Source organism: Nothobranchius furzeri, chromosome 8 (genome assembly GCF_043380555.1).
Source record: "Nothobranchius furzeri strain GRZ-AD chromosome 8, NfurGRZ-RIMD1, whole genome shotgun sequence".
Lineage (NCBI taxonomy): Eukaryota > Metazoa > Chordata > Actinopteri > Cyprinodontiformes > Nothobranchiidae > Nothobranchius > Nothobranchius furzeri.
This window is the reverse complement of record NC_091748.1, coordinates 40771337-40795237: the sequence shown is the minus strand read 5'-3', so window position 1 is coordinate 40795237 and position 23901 is coordinate 40771337. Positions and strand designations below refer to the sequence as shown.

The 23901-nt window shown below is 42.4% G+C and overlaps 1 protein-coding gene across 1 annotated transcript; it reads right to left on the bottom strand.

The window, feature by feature from the left end:
• Positions 1-3871: 3871 nt before the first annotated feature.
• Positions 3872-22841, bottom strand: rabggta (Rab geranylgeranyltransferase subunit alpha). Its single transcript, XM_070554040.1, has 17 exons — positions 22726-22841; positions 22381-22414; positions 21681-21791; positions 21274-21398; positions 20279-20466; positions 19919-20176; positions 19734-19817; positions 16245-16327; positions 15923-16018; positions 6404-6509; positions 6248-6299; positions 6080-6168; positions 5894-5982; positions 5699-5815; positions 5476-5589; positions 5259-5346; positions 3872-4563 (listed from the first exon to the last, which is right to left on the bottom strand). Exons 2-17 carry the CDS (start codon positions 22381-22383, stop codon positions 4415-4417), a joined length of 1752 nt encoding a protein of 583 aa, XP_070410141.1. The 5' UTR covers positions 22384-22414; positions 22726-22841; the 3' UTR covers positions 3872-4414.
• Positions 22842-23901: the final 1060 nt, after the last annotated feature.

Below are 23901 nucleotides of genomic sequence, written 5' to 3'. Positions count from 1 at the left end.
AAAGGGAAGTCATTAAAAACTGCAGATGAAAAGGTTCTAATTAAAGATTAAACATCAGCTTTAAGTCCTTATAAAGAAAAGCCCTGCAGTCACAAGATCAGGCGCCAGTTCACTTGAATTAAAGAGATTCAAATCTGTCATCCTTTCAGGTTTTTTGTAATTGTGACAGATTCAGTGATCCTCTTTACAAAGCTTTAGACACGTTTCTAGAAAAATCATTTGTCTTTTGTTTTTAAAACAGCTATTTGTTTGAGGGGTTGGGTTTCTTCATTGTTTATTTGTCTTCATCTTTTTCTTTATCATTTTAAAACAAACATACTTTCTCTCAAGTCCAAGTTTTTTCTGGTTGTGTGATCTGTTTAGGGCTATTATGGTGTGTTGTTTTCTCCACAAACAACACAAACCTGGAGGAGTTCTGCTGTGTGGTGCAGTTGCTAATGCTAACAGTTAGCTTCTACTAGCCACGACATTCTCTGCTGTTTCCTGGAAGCTAAACCAACAACAGCCGTCCTCGTCTCGAGTCAAGATGGATGAGTCCATGAATGTTAAATGACAGTGTGATGCAGATCTGTCAGGCTTTTTAAATCCAAGAGTTTCATCGTCAGTGTTCTATCAGAAGCTAATGCAGGAGATGTCACGGTGCAGTGGAGATGCTGGTGGACCCATGTGTGGTGGACCTGGACAGGGAGGTAGTAATGGCGCATCAGGTAAAAAATAAAAACAGCTTTAATGAATACTGGCAGATAGGAGCAACTTTACATGGTGAAGACACTACAATGATCTGACAAAGAACGAGTGCAAAACAGGGAGTATGAACACACAAGGATGGGAGACCGGGACCAGGAGTCAGAGGGCGTGGAGCAGATTCTGACTGGAGATATGTGTAGGAGACCGTTTTCATGTTCAGCCTGCATGAAAAGCTCAGAGTGACAAATCATTAGAAAAAAAATAAGTTAAACTGGTTTCTCAGTGAAGCTCCTCTTTAGGGCTGACCGGTAAAGTTTCTTGATGTCAGCAAATATCAGTAGAAGATTTTGTCCATTTTCCAAACACTGATTAAAAACATGTGGAACAAATATCCAAATTAAAATAGAATTTCTAGAAATGTAGAAAAAGAAAATGTTAAGCTCAAATAATTCATAACCAAGGGCTGCACAGTGGTTAGAGCTGTTGCCTTGCAGCAAGAAGGTCTTGGGTTCGCTTCCCGGCCTGGGATCTTTCTGCATGGAGTCTGCATGTTCTCCCTGTGCATGCGTGGGTTCTCTCCGGGTTCTCCGGCTTCCTCCCACAGTCCAAAAAGTTGATTGGTCTGTCTAAATTGTCCTTAGGTGTGCATGTGTGCGTGTGCGTGTGTGTGTAGGTGTGCGTGTGTGTGTGCGTGCGTTGTGTGCGTGCGTGTGTGCGTGCGTGCGTGCGTGCGCGCATGCGTGCGTGTGCGTGTGTGTATGACTGTTCTGTGTGTCTCTGTGTTGCCCTGTGATGGACTGGCTCTCTGTCCAGGGTGTACCCCGCCTGTGTGCCCATTGACCGCTGGAGATAGGCACCCCCGCGACCCTTCGTGGACAAGCGGGTTCAGAAAATGGACGGATGGATAATTCATAACTAATGGAACTTTGTAGGGGTGTAACTTTGGACATTTACGTCATTCATTTCAGTATCACTCTCATACTCATGAAACACTCCCAATTATGCAACAGAATCAAGCTTAGTTTTTGTTCGATGGTAACTTTTCCCGTAGTTAACGAAACCCACCAAACTGGTTTCTGCTGCATCATCAATCTCTCTTACAACAGGAAGATGATGTGCACAGGGCTTCGTGCTATCCTGTGACAAAGGAGGAATGAACTCACAATGTGTTTATTGGGTTTCCCACCTGTGCAGGCGAGAATTGAAGTCAGATTTAGATGCAGTGATTTCCTGCAACGTGCGTTTCAGACCCCTTCATGATTTCTAAGTGGGAGAATTTGCAAAATCCCAGCTGGGTGCTTAAATACTTTTAGCTAATACAAAATAACAGTGAGTGAGTTTTTTGTTTTGAGTCAGAAGGTGTGTTGTGTCAAAAATTCAGCTTTACGTCAATCTGTATTCTGGTTTGACACTCCCTAACTCATCTTTGGTCTAGTTTTCACTCATAAACGCCATGACAACCAACCCAAACAATTTTTATCTTGCGAAATCAACTATAAAAGCAAATTAATGAACAATGACAAAGGTGTGACCCCGGTGAAGTGACACACAGCCAAAAGCAGAGGCACGCCTGTTCTCAGCCCAGAAGAAACAGAATATTAAATATTTTCAAGACTGGTCATGTTTCTATTATTTCTGTTTATTTTACATCTAAATCACTCACAAATCTGGGTTCCTGCTCTGAATCTGGAGGTTGTTTCTAAAAACAAGAAGTCACAGCTGGTCAGCCTGGTCCAAAAAGTCTCTAAACATGAGGACATGAATATGACTCACTGTGGAAATCAAAATCAACTTATCTAATCAAGTCTGCGAAAAAAATTTTATTCTCCCAGGTCACCAACAGGCTGCTGAATGACAAATAAACTAGTCTGAAAAAGCATTGCCAAAGCCATATTTACCCTACACGTTACATTGCAAAGAATAGCAGCTCAAAATACAATAAATATTTAAATACATGGCAAGGTTATTTGTTATTTTAGCAGGTCTAACTTTTACTTTGCGTGTTAACATTTTAAAAGTTTACAAACGATCTAATGGACTAGGTTTGAATACCTAAATATAAAAACAAGTCATTTTATTCAATTATTAATTACAGGGTTTCTGCAGGTTTAAGGGAACCAAATTTAAGACTTTTTAAGACCTTTCTTAAGGCCGCTTTGATCAAATTTAAGCTATTTAAGCAGGGCAGCAGTAGCTCAACAGGTTGAGCGGGTTGTCCAGTAATCGGAAGGTTGCAGGTTCGATCCCGGCTCCGGACAGATTTCTGCTGTTGTGTCCTTGGGCAAGACACTTAACCCACGTTGCCTGCTGGTGGTGGTCGGAGGGACCGGTGGCGCCTCTATACGGCAGCCTCGCCTCTGTCAGTGCGCCCCAGGGCAGCTGTGGCTACATCGTAGCTCATCACCATCAGTGTGTGAATGGATGAATGATACACTGTAGTGTAAAGCGCTCTGGAGTCCTTACTCTGACAGGCGCTATACAAGTGCGGGTCATTCATCATGTTTAAAAATTTAATTTAAGCTGTAATTTCCAGCTATTGCCTGGAACCGGTGCTAACCACGTCACAAACATGGGATTAGCCATCCAGTTACCGTTAAACTTGCACTTCCCCATGGCACAAGCTCCCACTAGCTTAACCAGCTAACGTGCTCATCTAAAAATAGCCCTCTCACAACCAACTGAATGTGTACGGTTCCGCTTACGCCAACATCGTACACAAAAAATGCTGAACACTAACTAGAAATTCACGAAAATTTTATAGAAATAAAAGAATCTTGTTTATTGGGTCTTTTGTAATTTAAGACCCCTGGAAACTGTATTTAAGGATTATTTGTCATTTTTAAGGATTTTTAAGGCCTTAAATTTGGAAAAGCTAATTTAAGTCTTTTTAAGGACCCGCAGATACCCTGTAATTAAATATGGGTTAACTATGTTTATTTAAAGGTTAATACCAAGCTTTGTTGTTCTCACTTCATTATTTCTCCTTAGAACAAACATCATCTTTCGTTAAGTTGCTTTATCACAGCCACTATGAATTAAAAAAGGATTAAAGACTGTTTCAAAGTAGAACCCGACATGTAAAATTTCCCAAATTTCCATAAAGGTGACATTCTCCTTTTAAAATAAGCAATCAGATTATCCCGAACACTTCAAAAACAACCTAGAAAGAAAACACACAGCTTGCTGGAAGGCAGTGACACAATGTGTGCTGTTTATTATTGGATCTGTGACTTACTGTGCAACAGTATAATGTCATTAAATATCATCAAACCTTAAAAAAATGAGTAAGACAACCGTGCGACGCTCTGATGAACCTGTTGGATGTTTTTCTTCTAAGTCAAACATTGAAGGAATAAGCCAGCATTGTTGCACGCCAATCCATATCTAATTAACACCATCTCCTCGTTTCTGCATGCACTGGGACACAGGACATCCGTACAAGCATACAAACAAAATGCAACACTGGTTCATACACACACACACACACTCGCTCACACACGCAGACTTTATGTTAGACGGGTGTTTGATAATAGCTCTGAAGGTATCGGGCTGTCAGAGCCTCTGGGTCCGCTGTGACTGACGTTACCCCAAACAAGTGAGACTCACTGGGGCACAAGACACTTTAAAAGAATACACACACGCACACACACACTTGCTCAAAATACAGCTGAGTAAGACAAGTGATGGACAGGATGATGACGGGAAGCGGTCTCTGCCCGGCGCCTCATCAGAGCTGGAGGTCCGTAACGGAGGGCAGCAGCTTGGCTAACTCCGACTCCACGCCGGCTGTCTGAGTGATGGGGTTACCACGGAGATCAAGGTGTGTCAGCTTGGGGCATGAGGCCAGCGGCTGAAGATCTGCCAGTGTAGAGATTTCTGTGTGTTTGGGTTAATGAAACGCCTCCCTCTGCATGCTGTGGTGAGGAATGGTGACTAACCAGAGGTCTGGCAACCCTGGTGTAAAAGTAAAGTCCCTGTGATGAATGCAGCACTAGGACACGAATAAACTCTAAATATAAAACATGGAGTCTGCAAACATTATTCTTTCCAAAAATAAAAAATAAAAGGCTGTGGGGTGGCCTTGATGTCAGAACCTGCGAACCGCATTAACTCCTCTCAAGTGTATAAGAGGAAGTGAAGCACGAAGGGGGGGTTGAGCCAATGATGTGCTGTCAAGTGTCTCTTCCCATCGTAATGGTGCTGCTGCTTTGTAAAGTTGCAGGTTGTATTTTCTTCCTCCTCCATTTAATTACGAGTTTCAGATGAATAATGTACGCATGCAGAAAGCTGAAGACACTCGTTATGTGTGCAGCTTCACAAACACAGTAAGCGCTGCCCCCCGTGAGTACTTTTACTTCACCCAACATCAGCTGCTTGCTCTCTCTGCTCGAGTTTTTATTTATTTATTTTGGGGGGGGGGGCAGCCACTCGCTGCTGATTCACACATGTCACTCTGAGAGGAGGACAGATATAGCATCATAATTCCTTCTCGCTGGCACTGGTAACCGATTCAAACCAGGATGTTCCCCAACAGGAACACAACAGAATACTGATCACCAACTTAAGGATACTATTATTCTTCAAGGAGATTTCCTCCAGTTTAGGAAGACAATAGACTCCCTCCAGGCTTTTGATGGAGTTGTTATCAGCTTCAAAGACCTGCAAGCAAGGCAGAATGATTTAGTTGCACTAAACAAGTGTCTCTTATCTTTTTAGTGGAGGCAACAGAACAAGGGAAGTAAACACTCCTAATGCAGGACAGATAGAGCAGATCCACGGCGTTGTCACCTCCAAGCACTGCAGCATCGCAAACTGAGGCGGCAGCCGCTGCAGCCGATTGGATGACAGATTGATATGAGTGACCAATAACAGCTGATCCAGGTGGCATAATGTGGTCAGGTTCTGTTGGAAAGAATGAAAGAGAAAATATTTTTCAGCGCCTGCTTTTACCAAAAATTAACAAAAACAAAAAAACCTTAAAAATTTCATTTTATCCCCAATTTAAACCAACCTGGTCAGAAATGCTGAAGACTCTCACTTCAGCGTACTCCATTTTCAGGATGGTGTTTTCAATCATGAACTTGCTGCACAGGTCGCTGTAGTATGCAGAGCGCTTAGGGTCCACCTCCTAAAGAAGACACGGAGCGCGCTCAGTCAGCGATCTGTCACTGTGCCTCTTACTGAACTACAGATGGATGGTACTCACTTTGAGTGTTTGGAAATGAGCGAGTGTCTCCTTCTCGTATCCTAGAGGGTCTAGTGCCCTCATCAGGAGGATAATGGTCAGCAAGCACCCTTCAGAGGCAAACACAGCATTCAGTGGGTACACGAGAAGCCAGACCACCAGCAGCAAGCCCTCATAATCTGGAATTTTATGGTAAATTGCACCAACATTTATTAAGGGGCTCCAGTTCCTGCAGCTGATTGATGGACAGTAGCTCCGACTGCAACACCGAGGTCTTCTCTACCGAGAGTTCACTCCTACAGAGAAGAAGTACCATCTCATGTTCTTGTAAAAACGAATGCTTACTTAATTTGTTGCCAGCATGCCAAACGGTACCTGAACAGCTCCTGATCTGTAGCAGTGTCCCGACACCAACTCTCAGTTCGACCTTTGGAAGTAAAAGTTAGTGAAGTGAAGCTGGGAGCAAACGTATGTTTTTAACCTCACTGTTATAACAGAGGAGCGGAGAACGGGCTGTTTAGTATGGATCACCTGTGTAAAGAGCGCACTCCCTGTGATTGTGTTTTTCAGTCCAGTGCACAGTCAGATTGTGTTCATTGGTGGTGTCGTGGATGGTTCCAGGAGGGAGGTCACAGATCTGAGCAGATGCTAAGGTCAGGAAGGGTCAAAAATTGGAATTATTCATTTTCAAGAGCTAAAAAAAAAAAATTAAAGTAGCTCTGGGTTTGGACATAAATGAGTCACTTCTGAACAAACCTGCCTAGAACCAAAGCGTGACTGGACATATTAATCCATTGCCTAAATCCAGAAGAACATAGTATACCAAAAGTTGGGTGGTATGACTAAAATATAAAAAGCCCTTTTCAGGCAAGCTGAGATTTAATGAATTAATTTAGCTTTGCAGAGACCAGAGAAACGGTTTCAGCTGTACTTTAGACAAATAATGCAACATTCTGTAAATAAAATAAAAAAGGTCAACTAAAGCTTGACAAATGATGAAAACATCTGAAATAACATTAATATTAGATGAGGCATAGCATTACTGGGATGCTGCCTTCCATGCCAACATTTGAGCTAATTTAAGCAAACATTGACAAATGAAGGAGTTCTTTATGTTTTGGTGAAAACGTAAAAATGCACCTATTATGAGAATAATGCTCACCTACTTCCAAGTGAAACTGTAGCTCAATACGAGTAAAAGTGACAGATTTATAGAGACTTTTGTGTTAGCTATGGTCGGTTAGATATGGTGGCCATCTTAAATCAGGTTGCCTACAAAGGTTCATCAGCTATAGTGTGTATAAATGGTAATATTTTCTATATTTCAATCAAATCTATCTTGTGGTTTATAAATCAAACCTTTTTTGCTTTTGATTGTTAAAAGGGCTCTAGAAGGTCTTTATTTACAACTACTAACTGTTCTTTGTGTCTCTGTAGCATATGAAATTTAGCTGTGGCTCAAAATGTACCAGGACCCTGATAAACAGCAAAACACAACCTGGATATTAATATTCCTGGAATAAGTCTGGATATTCCCAGTTTATCCTGGAACAAGAGTGGTGCTCTGACATTCATCCAATGAGGACATTGGCAGTAGCTCGGGCTAGTGTTGATCTGCGGCTATTTACTGCAACCAACATTTATATATTTGCAATGTTAAAGAGATATTCCACCCAAAATTGAAATGTTGCCTGTTGACATATTTCCCAGAGTTAGATAAATGGGAAAAACAAATTTTAACAAGCCCAGTTATTCTCCTGACCCAGTTGTACTCCTTAAAGGGACTTTACGAAGTTTTGAATTTTTATGCTCGAGATTGCCCCCTCAGGCCAAAAGAGTAACGGCAGCTTCAATAGTAGGCTCGTGCACGAGGCGCGCATGCTGTACGTGCACACTCCTTAATGTGTGTGTGGCACGGAGGACAGAGGACAGGAGAATGCGCAGCTAATTAATTAAATAATGTGGTTCTGTACCGTTCTCTTCAGCACAGCCGACAAAGGTTTATGATGGGTCGGTCCTCCTGCATGCTCAGATCATTCCCTTCCCTTGCTTGAAAAATTGTTCCAAAATGAAAGTTGAACCCACATCTTTTTTATCTGTGAATTCAATGCCGTTCGGCGAGTCTCAAATAAAAATTTGGGCATCTTACTGTAAAAACATATACCATTAATGTAAAAAAGAAACTCTAAATGAACTATGCTCACACCCAGAATCAAACCCAGGTCTTCTGCACGGGAGTCAGGCATCTTACTAGGTGAGCTAAAGCACCAGTGACGTACCTTGTATCTGTAACATTTATATCCTTGATGACAGCTGAAACAACGTCAAACCAAAGAACGGTTCGGAGTGAAAATGGCTATTTTGTTGCTAATTTGCAGGAAATATCTAGAAGAAAGTTCTACAGAAAGTAGCTAAGGGTCCTCAGAAATGTAGCTAGCTTTGTCACTAGGCGTTAGGAACAGCGACAAAGTGGCACTGCCTCTCTCTCTGCTGCTAAAGCTACGGATAGCAAATGCTACGGGCGATGTCTGAGCGTGAACGCGCATGAAGCAGCCTGCTCGACCCGAGCATCTCTCTTTTTCTGTGATTTTACAGAAAAACAGGCAATCACAGTAAAAATGCCAGGGCTCATTCTACAGGACCAGGGCGTTGCAGGAGAACGTATGAAGAAGACATTTATTATTTCTATACATGTTTTGGCTGTCAAACTTCCATAATGCCCCTTTATGCTTTAGCTTAGCATAAATTACAGTAAGTGAAAGGATCCAACTAGCAGCCTATGACATTGTTGACTATTACCTGCTACTGGAGAGGCTGAGAGACTGGGTAGGCCTATCAGGATCTGCTCTGGAGTGGTTCTCCTCTTATCTTTCTGAGCGCTCCTTTTCTGTGGCCGTCTCCAAGTTTAGGACCTCCACCACCTCCCTAACCCATGGTGTTCCACAAGGTTCTGTGCTGGGGCCTCTGCTCTTCCTCCTCTATCTGCTTCCTCTTCAGCACATCCTGAGCTCCTTCAAAGGAATCTCCTACCATCCTTATGCAGATGACATCCAACTTTACATCTGGTTTATGTCCCATGAGATGTCTAAGCTGCAGCTGTTACACACCTGCTTAGACTCAATTAAAACCTGGATGGCTGGGAGCTTTCTACAGCTGAATGAAGATAAGACTGAGATCCTCATCTGTGCCCCAGACAACCTGGCTCCTAAAGTTAAAGACTCTCTTGGTCAGCTTGCTTCTCACACCAAAAGCAAATGTGCAGCTAGCCTCCAGCATTATCTTTGACACTGTGCAGAGATTGCAGTCAATCTCCCCAGATGCGCCTAATTTTAATCTGGGGGGATTTTAATCATGTGAATTTAGGTAAGACGCTTAAAAACCTGTACCAGTATGTGACCTGTTCTACCAGGAAGGACAGAACTCTGGACATGTGCTACGGGTCTATAGAGAATGCTTATAAATCTTTCTCTCTTCCACCTCTGGGACCTTCCGATCATAACTGTGTACACCTCTTGCCGAATTACAAGACTATGTTTAAAAGAGAGAAAGTTAGGACCAGGGACGTGAGCACCTGGTCTGAGGAGGCGGTGCTTAATCTGCAGGAATGTTTTGACTGTACAGAGTGGGGTGTCTTAGTTCAGTCATGTGATTTTGACATGTTAGTAGATGTAACCTGCTCATATATGGCCTTTTGTCGGGATAGAATTATACCCCATAAATGTGTCAGGATATATCCAAACAACAAACCATGGGTCACAAAAGCAGTAAAATTATGTATAAAGGAGAAAAATGAGGCTTTTAAACAGGGGTCAGTGGCTGAGTTACAGAGGGCTAACATACTGTTAAAAAGAGAAATTATAAAGGCTAAACATGAATATAGAAGACAGTTGGAGAACAAAATGGCAGCAAATAAACTTGGTTCGGCATGGACTAGCATGAAAATGAATGCAGGACATGGCTCTGAGGCACAGTACACAACCATCCGTCTAGACCCTTTCAACTCTGACAGGGAACTAGCTAATGCCCTGAACAGTTTTGTCAGTATGACGCTCTGGATTTCAGCGGGGAACGGGAAATCCTGAGGGAGAAATGTAAGGATAGTGAGCATTTTAAAGTTGAGATGAAGGGCATAGGTAGGGCTTTCAGAACAGTTAGTGAACAAGAGCCGAGGACCAGAAGACATTTGTGGCCGCTAACTTAAATTCTGTGCATACCAGCTGACACCTATACTGCACCACATTTTTAATGAATCTTTACGGTTATAAAAGGTCCCTAAACTATGGAAGGATGCAGAAATTGTACCGATTCCTAAGGTGAGACATCCAGGTATTTTAAACGATTTCCGCCCTGTTGCTCTAACTTCAATTTTAATGAAAATCTTTGAAAAGCTGGTTAGAAGCGAGCTTTGAAAGCAGACACAGCGACTGTTGGATCCTCTGCAGTTTGCATATCAGGCTGGGAGGGGTGTGGAGGATGCAACGGTCACTCTGTTGGATATGCTGTTTCATCATCTGGACCTAGTAGGAACTCATGCTCGACTCCTCTTTGTGGACTTTTCGTCCGCTTTCAATACAGTCCAGCCTCATGTTTTGGTTAATAGGCTAGAGGAACAGTTTCACCTGAGTAAAAGCATGCTTGGGTGGTTACTAGATTTTATGAGCAACAGAACACAGAAGGTCAGAGTGAATAGTACCCTGTCGGATAAGAAAACTGTGTCTACCGGATCTCCTCAGGGCTGTGTTTTGTCCCCCTTGTTGTATATTTTATACACTAACATGTGCCGAAGCAAACATGAAAGAAGGACAATTATTAAATATGCTGATGATTCGGTAGTAGTACGTCTCCTGAGAGAAGGGGAATACAGCCATGGTGTGATGAATCAGATCAACAATGTAATTAAAACAAAAGACATGATCATGGATTTTAGAAGGAAGCCACAACAAAAGCATGATCTTTCCATAATTAAAGGTCAAAGTATTGAGCAAGTGAAATCATATAAATATTTGTGGACAATTATTGACAGGGAGCTGAACTTTGAGGAAAACTGTGATGCTGTGGGTGAGAAAGGCCAGCAGCGTTTGTACTGCCTTAGAAAACTGGTCTCATTCCATGTGGACAGGACTATAATGTTTTTTTTTATTGAAAGTGTTTTATCCTTTTCCTTAGCCTCATGGTTTGGTCAGGCAAATCTTAAGCAAAAGGAAACGTTAAACAGGATAGTAAAGTGGCCGGGTCGTCTGCTTGGAAAACCAGCTGTACAGTGGACAGGTAGAGAGGGTTGCTAACGCTATTGTTAGGGACACGGGCCGCCCACTGCATGGCCAGTTTACTCTCCTGCCATCTGGACAGAGATTTATTGTGCCAAGGTGCAGGACCAAGAGGTACAAAGCTTTATTACCGAGGCAGTAATGTTACTCAATAAGAATTGAGTCTGGCGTGGCTATTTAATTTTATTTACTTATGTTTATTCTTCATTGATGTGTGTGCTTTGTGGCTGTGTGTAACCTGGGCGCTAATTCTCGTGTCACATGGCAAATCAAATTTACCTGTGGGTATTAATAAAGTCACCTTGACACCAAACCCTCTGCCAGGAATCTTGGCGTGACCTTTGACCCAGCTCTCACCCTGGATTCTCATGTCAGTTCTCTTGTTGGCTCTTCCTTCTTCCATCTCAGGAACGTTGCTAAGCTGAGTCCCATTCTGTCCCTCTCTGAACTTGAGACAGTTCTCCACACCTTCATCTCCTCACGCTTAGACTACTGTAACTCTCTTTTCACGTGTCTGAGCAGAACCTCCCTGAACCGTCTACAGGTGGTTCAGAACGCCTGTGCTCGGCTTCTGACCAAGTCCTCCAAACACACCCACATCACCCCGCTTCTCCTCCAGCTTCACTGGCTGCCAGTCAACTTCAGGGTTCATTTCTAGATCCTGGTTCTGGTCTATAGGGCCTTACATGGACAAGCACCATCTTTCATTGGTGATCTTCATATGGGCTCGACACACGGGAGGCGACATCGCCTCTCCTCCATTCATTTTCAATGAGACGTGCGCGACAAAGCGATAATCGCGGGTCTCCCTCCAACCAAGCGAAACGCGAAAAACGTGCGTGTGAAATTTTGCGCTCGTGCACGTGTCGTTCACGGACGACCCAGCGACGCGATCCCAGAAAGTTGAAACATTTTCAACATTTCATCGCTGTCGCTCGGACGAGGACCAATCAACGGAGGTTTCATTCACTGACCAATGAGCGGACAGGATGCTCTGCACTTTTCCGAGCAAACATGGAGGAGAAGTTGATTATTATTATGTTTTATAGTAAAATCAGAAGTAAGATTTCACATAACTCTAGCAGCACCTTGTGAAACATCATATCTACCGCTTTATTAACTCTGAACCGCTTAAATAACCTTAATTCCCTCCAACCTGACACAGCCAATCAAAACAACGGAAGTTTCGATTTCGCCATGGAACAGAACGCTGCCGCGGATCGCCTCCCGTGTGCCAGGTAATAAAAGCGACGGCGGTAAATTTCGCTGATCGTGGTCGTTTGTCGCCTCCCGTGTGTCGAGCCCATTAGTCCCTACACCCCAGCAGGTCCCTGAGGTCCAGTGATCAAAGCCTACTGGTTGTGCAGCACCAGGCTAAAGGTCAAAGGTGACAGATCATTTGCTGCTGTGGCCCCCAGACTCTGGACCTCTCTCCCCCTGAGCCTGAGATCAGTGGACTCAGTGGTCTCCTTTAAAAAGCAGCTGAAGACTCACCTGATCAGGCTGGTTTTGGTGACCTTCATCACCCTCTCCTTGTTCTGCCTTCCCTACCTATTCCACCTTCCTCAGGATCTACTGACTTCCCTCTTTCCTATTCACTCGCTCTCTTTCTTTACATTTTTAATCACAATTCTCTATTTTCGTTCATTTTAAATATATTTTTAATCATTTTCTAAATTCTTTTTTATAGTTTTTTGCTTTTGTGAAGCGCCTCGTGATTTTTATCTTGAGAGGCGCTATAGATAAGATCTTTTCTTCCTCTTCTTCAATGTGAGTAAAACATTTCTTAAAATCACTTAAAGGGGAAAAATAGTGCAGTTTATCAGCAATCTAAAACATTGCTTTGAATCTCTAAGAAGCATAAGAAAGTTTGTTTTGGCTGTCATCTGTCCCAGGAGAAAATGTTGGTTTAGATTTGTTGTCCCCTTTAAGGTGGTTCTCCAGGAGCACAACTCAGACTAACTTGGACCGATGCCGCTCGGCCGGACCACTGCTCCCAATATCTCCCCTCTACTTTCTCCCCCATTTTTGGTCCACGCTCCATTGTGGTACTTAGCAAGGCCGAGTCAGGCCGACATTGTGATTCTGGCCGCTGATTGGCTAGAAGCGGCCATTTCCTACTTTAGTCTGACAAAAGCCATAAAACTGAGCTAAATGTACAGCAACACCAGCATATTTCAGCTGAGTTGTGTTGCGGTGGATCGTACATGTTACCATACACTGTTTATTGATCTCCTCGTGCTAATTTTCACAAGTAAAAAAAAGTTTTTCATTTAAATGAATGTTTACATTCCTGAACCTGAATAACATCTGCATAATAAATTCTCTAAAATCCAGCAAAACATTACTTTTATTTACCAGTTTTGAATATTTAATATTTGGTCAGTTTATCGTTTATTTGATTAACTTTATTTAGGTGTCTGACTTCAACACTGCTTAGTGCACAAATGTAAGATTTAACAGTTAGTTAAATTCATGACAATTGGCCCCGTAAAATCAGCAATGCATACTGGCCACCGGCTGATAACGTCTCCTTCACATCGGCAATAGTAAAACCAATATCGGTCAACCCCTAATTGCAGTGTTACTCATTAGCAAAGCAGATCAGAGACTCTTCAGTATGCTACACGTGACACCTCCAGCTTTATTCAACAAGGTAAATGCTGTTTTGAATTCTAGGATCGCTTTAAAGACAAAACATTCCAATTTGCATAACTTTTGAGACCGATCCCCTCTTCGAGTCATACTTGAGATGTTTTTACAACTTCTCAATCTCCATGTAATTAAATTCACTAGTTATAATAGAAACATCCATCATGTGTACAAGCAGTCCAAGCTACGACTAACAGAACTGGTTGTACCAGAGCAGCAGGATCTGCATGAAGTAACATTTGCCTCATATTTAAAAACCCAAACGCAAACCAACTCCCTTCCAAAAGAGTTCAGCTTTGGCTAAATTAAAGTGTTTGGTTTCTTCACAGAGACAGCCAACACTGTTTTATAAAGACTGCTGCTCAAACTGATGCTAAACACTCAAAAAAGTTTTGGACAACAGCATCACTGTTGATGCAAAGTGATGTCCGTGATGAAATCAGCTTTGAACGTCTCAGCAGAGACACGTCTGTCTCCACAATGGTCTGTCCATTTTAAAGATGACGAGATGGATGAAAAGCATTCCGGCTGAGAAGCTTCTCAGACATGAAAGCGTTCTGTGACAGGTCGGACCCTTGAGCTTTTCCTGACAGACACCTGTATGAGTGGTGCCAATTTTCCAACAGATGGGATCCGTTATGTGTGCAGCCTGCTGGGTCCAAATATCCAGAACCACACTGAACCGAGTCATTCCTACCCACAGATGGTGTGGGTTAGATTTTTTACAAGTGATAGTACCTTTGTGTACTAGGAGGTGCTGAGAAACGGCACCATCTGCCAGTCCACCAGGAAAGGTATATCTGGTACCAAAATCATTTACACATGATTTGAGGTCACAATGCAAATACAAGCATGCCACCCAGAAAGGACATGGCAGCAAGTAAAAAATCACATTAAAGGTGCACGATATAAAAATGGAACACGAATGACATCCTGTGGTCAAATATGGGTACTGCAGTCAATATTTCTAAACACACAACTGACCATCTCACTCCCGTTTAGAGCAGACTATTTGTTTCTCACTCACCATTAATATTATTAGCTCAACGTTAGCCTCTAGCCATCTTTGCCTGATAGTAAGTGTAAAACTTGATGTTGTGGATTCTTTGGAGTACAAGAAATAACTTCTGGGTCACTCCTGTTACCGGCTTAGGTTATTAACAACACGCTGCTGCGTTTTGCCTACTGGTGTCGAATTACAAATGTTGTATTGGAACAAATGATGTAAACAAAGCTTAGCACATAAAAAGTGCCCAAATTAATCATCATAGGACAGCAGACACACTTTGTAACTGGCTCCTATCCTTTCTTACTGATTTCTACTCTTGTCAGACAATCACCAACATGACCAGAGTAAATGACTCGATCCGATTACAGCCTAATCTTTTTGCCATAAACAAAAATCAGAGAAACATCCTAAATGGAAGGTCTGTCAGAAATCTGAGAGGTCTGGAGGGCTAAAGTACAATCAAACAAGCTCTGATCAAGTGAAAAGTCTGAAAAGGCCCGAGTATGAATAACTTTTGTTTTTCTTTTCCTAATAAATGAATAAATCTTTAACATCTTGTTTGCCTCAATCCTGTGAAGTATCAGGAGGGGAATGAAGACAATGACATGAATACAATCAGTGTCAAAATGAATGAGTGAGGAAAAAGCTGTCCATGAATGTAACGAGATGTAGCCGACTCATCTGTTATCCAATAGCCGTGTGCTAACGAGGATCCGGTTATATGAAACAGGAACTAAACATTTTACATTGGAAAGGCGTTTCTTTTCATTCAGGTTTTTACTTCTACTTCAAAACAAAAGTTCCTAGAAAAAAAAACCTGAACGTGAAGCCTCTGCGGGGGTTCAGACCAACAATAGAGATCTCTTTGTAAACAAGTGTGTGAGAGGCAACATTCCACTGAGGTTCACTGATCAAAGTTTCACAAGAAAACACAATCTTTCCCTTGACGCACAAATCGAATCATCTTTTGTGGTGGTGATGTGTGTGGGTGTGTGTGTGTGTGTGTGTGTGTGTGAGAGAGAGAGAGAAGAGTGATGACAACAGACTGGTAAAAGCGTCGTGTGAAAGTCGCCAATACTCTCTCGGCTGAGCTGACGTCTGAGAGCCAACTGAGAAGGATACGAGCACAGGGCTGTGTTTAAAGTGTGGGTGGACACTCCGCCACTCCACTCTCTGAGGCTGACCATCAAGGACCAGGAGCAGGCCGACTGACAGCGCCTGACAGAAAAGAAAAACAGATATGAAGTAAAGCTAAAAAGGCGCAACAAACAGAGGTGGATTTTTATCTTCATGAGGATTTATCTAAATCCAACCTTAACATCAAAAATGTTGTGAAGAGACCCTGTTACTAAATTTAAAAACCTGCATTAGTAGGATTGGGATGGTTTACTAAGCACAGACATCAATGGAGAAATTTTATAGAACCAAGAAGTAAGACACTGACATGGACGGGTCTGGAGAAGGTAACAGCAACTCTCTCCTGCTCTCTGCTGACATACACACAGCTTATCATCTCTTCACGCTCAGCTGGAAAACAGACAAAGAGCTAAAGTTACAGTCCAGTAAAAAAGGTATGTTAAAGCAGAAAGAAGCACGGAGAAGTCACAGCTAACAGTTTCTCTTTGAAGACAGGAATGTAACAGTGGAAGCTGGGGCTCATCCGGGATCCCCTTCTCCTGTTAAGGTGGATTTTCTTCAGCTCTGCATCCAGCTCATGATCCTCCAGCATTTAGGGCAGTGTGGAAAATGATGATCGTTTACACAAAATTAGGTATGCCACTGTGGGTACTGGAGCACATTTTTAAACTAATTTCATATAAAAATCAAATGGTTTCATCTGAATAATTTTAGAATAAATTGCACTTTGTCTTTAATTAGATCGTTTTTACATCTACCACTGAAAAATGTCCAAATGCTTCAATACAAGCCCAAAACATGATTAGTCCACCTCCATACTTAAAGGTGTGGTAGACTGAAAACCCATTACAAAAAATGTTATTTCTGATAATAATCAGTCACTCTGAGATTTTCATGGAAAATAGTCTCCTACACCTATCTCCTGCATTAGCTTCTGATAGAAAATAGACTGAAATACTAGGATTAGAACATTCCAACAGACTTATATGACGCTGTCACTTAACATTCATGGACCCGCCCATCTTGGCTCACGTCGGGGAAGGCTGTTGTTTTAACATCCAGGAATCAGCTGCGGACATCTCGGCTAGTTTAAGCTAACCGTTAGCATTAGCTATTTCACTTCACGGGCAGAAGTCCCTCAGGCTTGTCTTATTTGTGGAGATAAAACATCAACATTGGAAGTCAGTGGTAGAGTTGTGTTGCTGTTATCCAATCTGGGGCAAGGTGTCCAAATATCAGGAAATAAGACTCGGGTGTTTTCATCCTCCTCCCTGGCGGTAAGGCATTTCCTGTTTCCTGTTTTCAGTGTTGGACCAGAAATCCAGAAAAGGAAATTGTTTAGTCAATCAACTGACATGAATGGCATTAAATTAATCTCTGAGAACAAAGTAAGGAACCTTGTTGTTATCTTTGACCAGGACATGTCATTCAAATCCCAGGTTAATCAGGTTTGTAGGATTTCCTTTTTCCACCTTCGGAATATTGCTAAGATTAGAAGCATACTTTCCAGGAGTGATGCTGAAAAACTAGTTCATGCATTTATTACATCAAGACTGGATTACTGTAATCCATTACTCTCAGGAAGTCCACAGAATGTAGTTAAAAGTCTTCAGCTTGTCCAAAATGCTGCAGCTAGAGTTCTGATGAGAATTAAAAAGAGAGATCATATCTCTCCTGTCTTAGCTTCCCTACATTGGCTACCTGTTAAATTCAGAATAGATTTTAAGATCCTTCTTCTCACATATAAAGCTCTTAATTATCAAGCTCCATCATACATCAGTGACCTGATTGTTCCATATGTTCCTAACCGAGCACTTCGCTCTCAGACTGCAGGTCTACTGGTGGTTCCAAGAATATCTAAACTTAGGATGGGAGGCAGATCTTTTAGTTATCAGGCTCCTCTCCTGTGGAACCAGCTCCCAGCTTTAGTCCGTGAGGCAGACACTTTGTCTACTTTTTGACTCACAGTGATGCAGGGGACTGTTGTGTTCTGGTCCTGCTGGACCTGACTGGAGCCTTTGACACTGTTGACCATCACCTGCTACTGGAGAGGCTGAGAGACTGGGTAGGCCTATCAGGATCTGCTCTGGAGTGGTTCTCCTCTTATCTTTCTGAGCGCTCCTTTTCTGTGGCCGTCTCCAAGTTTAGGTCCTCCACCACCTCTCTTACCCATGGTGTCCCACAAGGTTCTGTGCTGGGGCCTCTACTCTTCCTCCGCTATCTGCTTCCTCTTCAGCACATCCTGAGCTCCTTCAAAGGAATCTCCTACCATCTTTATGCAGATGACATCCAACTGTACATCTCCTTTAAGCCCCATGAGATGTCTAAGCTGCAGCTGTTACACACCTGCTTAGGCTCTATCAAAACCTGGATGGTGGGAGCTTTCTACAGCTGAATGAAGATAAGACTGAGATCCTCATCTGTGCCCCAGACAAGCTGGTTCCCAAAGTCAGAGACTCTCTTGGTCAGCTTGCTTCTCACACCAAACCTTCTGTCAGGAATCTTGGCGTGACCTTTGACCCAGCTCTCACCCTGGATTCTCATGTCAGTTCTCTTGTTCGCTCTTCCTTCTTCCATCTCAGGAACGTTGCTAAGCTGAGTCCCATTCTGTCCCGCTCTGAACTTGAGACAGTTCTCCACACCTTCATCTCCTCACGCTTAGACTACTGTAACTCTCTTTTCACGTGTCTGAGCAGAACCTCCCTGAACCGTCTACAGGTGGTTCAGAACGCCTGTGCTCGGCTTCTGACCAAGTCCTCCAAACACACCCACATCACCCCGCTTCTCCTCCAGCTTCACTGGCTGCCAGTCAACTTCAGGGTTCATTTAAAGATCCTGGTTCTGGTCTATAGGGCCTTACATGGACAAGCACCATCTTACATTGGTGATCTTCTTAGTCCCTACACCCCCAGCAGGTCCCTGAGGTCCAGTGACAAAAGCCTACTGGTTGTGCAGCACCAGGCTAAAGGTCAAAGGTGACAGATCATCTGCTGCTGTGGCCCCCAGACTCTGGAACTCTCTCATCCTTAGCATGAGATCAGTGGACTCAGTGGTCTCCTTTAAAAAGCAGCTGAAGACTCACTTGTTCAAGCTGGCTTTTGTATGACCTTCTTCACCTCTCTCTCTTTATTCTGCTCTCCCCACCTATTCCACCTTCCTCAGGATCCACTGATTTCCCTCTTTCCTGTTCACTCTCTCTCTTTAACATTTTTTATCACAATAGTCTATTTTTTGCTCATTTTAAATATATTTTTAACCATTTTCTAAATTATTTTTTATATTTTTTGTTTTTTTGAAGCGCCTCGAGATTTTTTATCTTGAGAAGCGAAACAATATTTTCTTCTTCTTCAGAGAAAACTAATTTCAGTTGCTTGTATCCGCGATCTAGTTCTTTCGGTCACTACCTAACTTGTGACCATAGGTGAGGGTTGGAACGTAGATCGACCGGTAAATCAAGAGCGTTGCATTTCCGGCTCAGTTCTCTCTTCACCCCGACAGACCGGGACAACACCTGCATCACTGCAGACGCAGCACCAATCCGCCTATCGATCTCGCGCTCCAGCTTTCCCTCACTCGTCTCAAGACCATGGTCTCAGATTTTAAACTGAAAGCTAAAATCTGCTGATGTATCTAAACTGTTCATTTCCTTTGGGTCAGAACATCTTTAAAATGCTAACAATTTGCACCGACTTTAACTTTATAGAGATCACATCATCTTCCTTTCCTTTCACTGTTCACACTGGGTGAACTTCTGCACCCCCCAGCATCTGTTCATGACAGACGACTGCCCACATACCTCGGCCCAATAGCCAGCGATAGTAGAACCAGGCACTCTGGTCGTTGGGGTCGGTGAAAACAGCATTCTGAACCAGCTCATATTCTGAAAAACAGACAGAAAATTAAAACTGGTAGAATTTAAACTAAGGGCTGAGACCGCCCCCTGTCTGCGACCACTGTGCTTTGCAGCCAGCAGCGGTTTACCTTTGAGAAGCTGCTCCTCACACACTCGATGGAAGTGGGTTTGGGGAGAATGTGGAGGAGGGGAAAGCGGAGGCTCACGGTGTGGCGAGGCCTGCTCAGGACACTCTGGGTGGAGCAGTGGTAGCAGGGTGCTGCGGTAGTGCCAGCTGGAGTAGTTGGAGAAGTTGGAGCAGATAAGACGGTCGGTAAATCCCAACTCCTGCTCCACCGACACGCCGGAAACCTTCACAACCATCCGGCGATAATCCCAGCAATGGACTGTTGAAGAAAGGAGGATAAAACTCCATCAGAGATGGATAAAACTACAACTACAGCGTCCAGAATTTACACAAATATTAACTGCTTTCGTTTTCCACTCACAGTTGCGGTCGTCGAGGCTCAAGCAGCGGTCACACAAACCCAGCTCTCTGGCCCAGTCTGGACGAGGCAAGCGGGCTGAGACCCAGCCTCGGTGGTGCCAGCTGCCATAAGACTTGGGATTCACTTTCAGGCAAGACTCCAGAAACGAGAGCTCAGCCTCGTAGATCTTCTGCACCTCGTTCTCGTCTCTGCAGCAGAAACAACTGGATTGTTCCATGGCAACATTTCAGATGGCGATGATTTAGGTCCTGTATGAAATCAAAACTAGTGGTGCGATGGATCAACAATCTCACGGTTCGGATCATATCGTGGTTTTCAGTCACGGATCGGACCGTTTTTCGGATCAGCAGAAAGAAAAAACAAAGAGCTTTGCTCTCTCTCTATGTTGTAAAACACTTAGTGCAACATTTTCTGCTCAACTCGCAACTTGCTATAAAGGCAGGAGTTAGAGGTCTGATTGCTGATTAAATGTTACAATGGCTTGCCCTACATAAACACGCTATCCCTTCATGTCCAGCTTTCACTTATCTCCTCACCTTTCTGATGCGCTGTTTATTTTTCTTTTGTTCTCTTTTACAGACGTGTCCTATACAACATTTACAGGTCCTGCCACGTTTGTTATATCCAAGGCTTGTTTCACACACCACCACCTCCTTCCTTTCTCAGCGATCGGAGGTGTGTGTGCGCGGCGCTGTGCCATCAGGACTGGAGGTACAGGCGCATGTTAATTTTTGCCATTTGTATCATTGTATTTTACAGGGGAGCCAAAATGCTCCCATACATGCAACCTAAACGATGCAGGCCGTTTTTCAAGCTCCTCTCCTCCTCCATCATGACAACTGCTGTGCATTACTCCTTTGGACTGAACAGGTAGCGCCTCTGCCCTCCACGTGACCGATGCGCGAACCGCGTGTGTGCAGAACCGTAGAGAGAGAACCGTACGGATCGATGATGATCCGTTGCACCCCTAATCAGAACAAGAACAAATATCTGACTTGACAGTTTCCAGATGCAGGAGGATTTCTCTTCTGTAGTTCCAGAGAGTGGCAAAGTCAGGGTTTGATGAGAGAAGCTGCTGGGTCAGCTGAAGAGCCTCATCATCAAAAATCTCTTCCTTCCTCTGACAGACAGAAAAAAGGCATGAGTGAGCACAGCAAATAGAAACATTTAGATTAATAAATACGTACAAAGACCAAAACCAACAGTGGACACAAACCTACAGAGTCCTTATTTAGTGAATTTAACCCCTTTAAGAAACAGATTTTGTTTGTAAGCATATGGAGGACCACACTGCAGTTTATTGTTTGTCCTTATAACAGTTTGATTAAAAAAGAACAAACCGCAAACTCTCTCAGATTGTCTACACAGTCACATGTTAAGCATGGGGAGCGGCAGAAAGAACCTTAGCAAAGCAGGCGTCACGTGCAGCCACGTAAATCTTTAGCTTCTTCTCTCGCTCTTTTCTCTTCTCCTCCTCCTGCTGGGCTGTGGTTTTAACCTTCACACGTCCATGCTGGAAAAACACACCAAAGATGGTAAACGGCAGGAAGAGGACTTGTCATGGAAGCAGATAACACCATATATCAGCTGTGGCATGAACGAATATTATTTCAGTTACTTTGGCCTAATCTAACGGTGTATTTAATCTTTACTAAGTGTTGCACCTGGCAGAAAACATGGTAAACTGACAAATTAAGAGGTGTAAAAAACAACAACAAAAATAGAAATCTTTTAAAGACTAAGAGCTAACATTTACTGCTCAATGCAAATAACTTGTTTTTATTGAAAAAGTAAAACAAAGAAAGAAGACATAATCTGATGGGATCAGACTCTTGCTTGTTAGACAAAACAACGGCCAGTTTAAATACACAAGCAACATGTTTAACTTTGGAAAACAGCAGGAAATAGTAGACCTCTGCTCCTGCCTCATTAAAATCACCTGAATATAAACCAAAACCTTTGAGAGATGCAACAGACACGACAAAACCCGTTTGGATTTGAGAAAATCCAAATATTGTAAGACTAATAACTGGTAAAACGTCTAGTAAGCGTACGAAATGTTGACAAAAACGAGCATAAAAAGAAATAGATAAACGTCTCACCATCGCTGCTGCTGGATGACACTTGTTCAGAGATCTGTTTACATCCAGGGAGAGACAGAGGGATTAGGCCTGAATCTCGATTCAAATGACACAATAAATATAGAAACTGTGAGAATGGCAGGTTAAGTCTTTGCGCATTTGTTTAAACTTGCATACAGTTCAGATGAGTTTAAATGCAGATAATAAACAGCTCTGAGTCTCCTACAGGAGGCTGCTCGGAGGTCTCTACAATGGGCTGGACTCTTTAACGCCTCAGTAAAGGCAGCACGTTTTAACCAGCTGAGAATAAGGAACTCGCAGGGCGAGACACCGAAAACAGCATCATTTATCCAACAAAGCACCCACCTGGCTTGGCTTTAGGAGAAGAAGACGTTTTATCACAGTGTAAATTGATTCGTCATGTCAGGTTTGCCTAATGACTACAACTGTCCTCTTTGCCGTCTCATGAAAATGACGTAGATGCTTCGTAATCACCGTTAGCCACGGAGAGAAGACGTCTGCTGCCCTCTAGTGGAGCACATGTGTAAGCACGGCTACTGCTGAGTGAAAATCTTTCTAGGAGCTAAAACATTGCATTCATTATGTTTTGCTCTCAAAAAAGTCTACTTTAGAGTTATGGAAGGAAAACAACCACAATATTTATTTATTTATTCATTCATTCATTCATTCATTGAAATGCATATTTTTTGTAGAACAATGTCAATGTCACAATCACAATGACTATGTCACATAACATCAACTTTTAGAGAATAAATGCTGAAAGTTTTCCCGTTTTTAAAGTGATCTACTGCTTTTCATGTCAGCGGTGTAAAGACATTTTCTTGTGTAAAAGCTGCTAAGTTAAAATTCCTATTTTTGAAATACCAAAATGAAAAGAAATATTCAAATTTCGTTGTTAAAGAATTGTCAGGTTTTGCTACCTGCCAATGTGTTTTTATTTGTTCGTAAACCAGAATTTACCCTGTTACAGAAATTAAAACATAGCACATCCATGTATATTTATAAAAAGCAACGAAGACTTAAACAAATGTGTTTCACCCTTCTGATTATTCCTAGCATCAAAACATTTGATTGCAAAGATTCTGTTGAAGAAAAGTCAATAAAAGAAAGGAATAAAATGAACACGTTCAGTTATCCATCCAAAATGTTATTACAAATTATTATAATTGTGCTAGTTACATGAACCAGTGAACCACACAAAACACACACACACATTTTACTTTTGTTTATTTCAGACAATAACATTTTTAAAACAATAACCCACAAGATACAGTTTCCGATAATTTATAAGTACAAATGATCAAAAACACTTGTTTTGAGGAATCTGCTGATGTCTGGTTTAGATCGGGAAAACTGGTTTTCCATTACAATTATTTCTTTTTGATGTCGTAAAAAAACTAAAATTTGCTTACTTAAAAATGATCATGTTGTAGATCTATGAGTGTAGATTTAATTTCTATTATGTTTGGTTTCTTTTCTTTTGAAAATGAAGAAAAATTTGCCATATTTAGATTTTTCTAT

Excerpts from the sequence above, each read along its gene's own strand:
- rabggta (XM_070554040.1), bottom strand. Across the intron at positions 20,467-21,273 it reads CTGCATCTGGAAACTGTCAA|AGACGAGAACGAGGTGCAGA; the intron begins GTCAGATATTTG and ends TTTCTGCTGCAG. Across the intron at positions 5,590-5,698 it reads TCTTCAGCATTTCTGACCAG|AACCTGACCACATTATGCCA; the intron begins GTTGGTTTAAAT and ends TCTTTCCAACAG.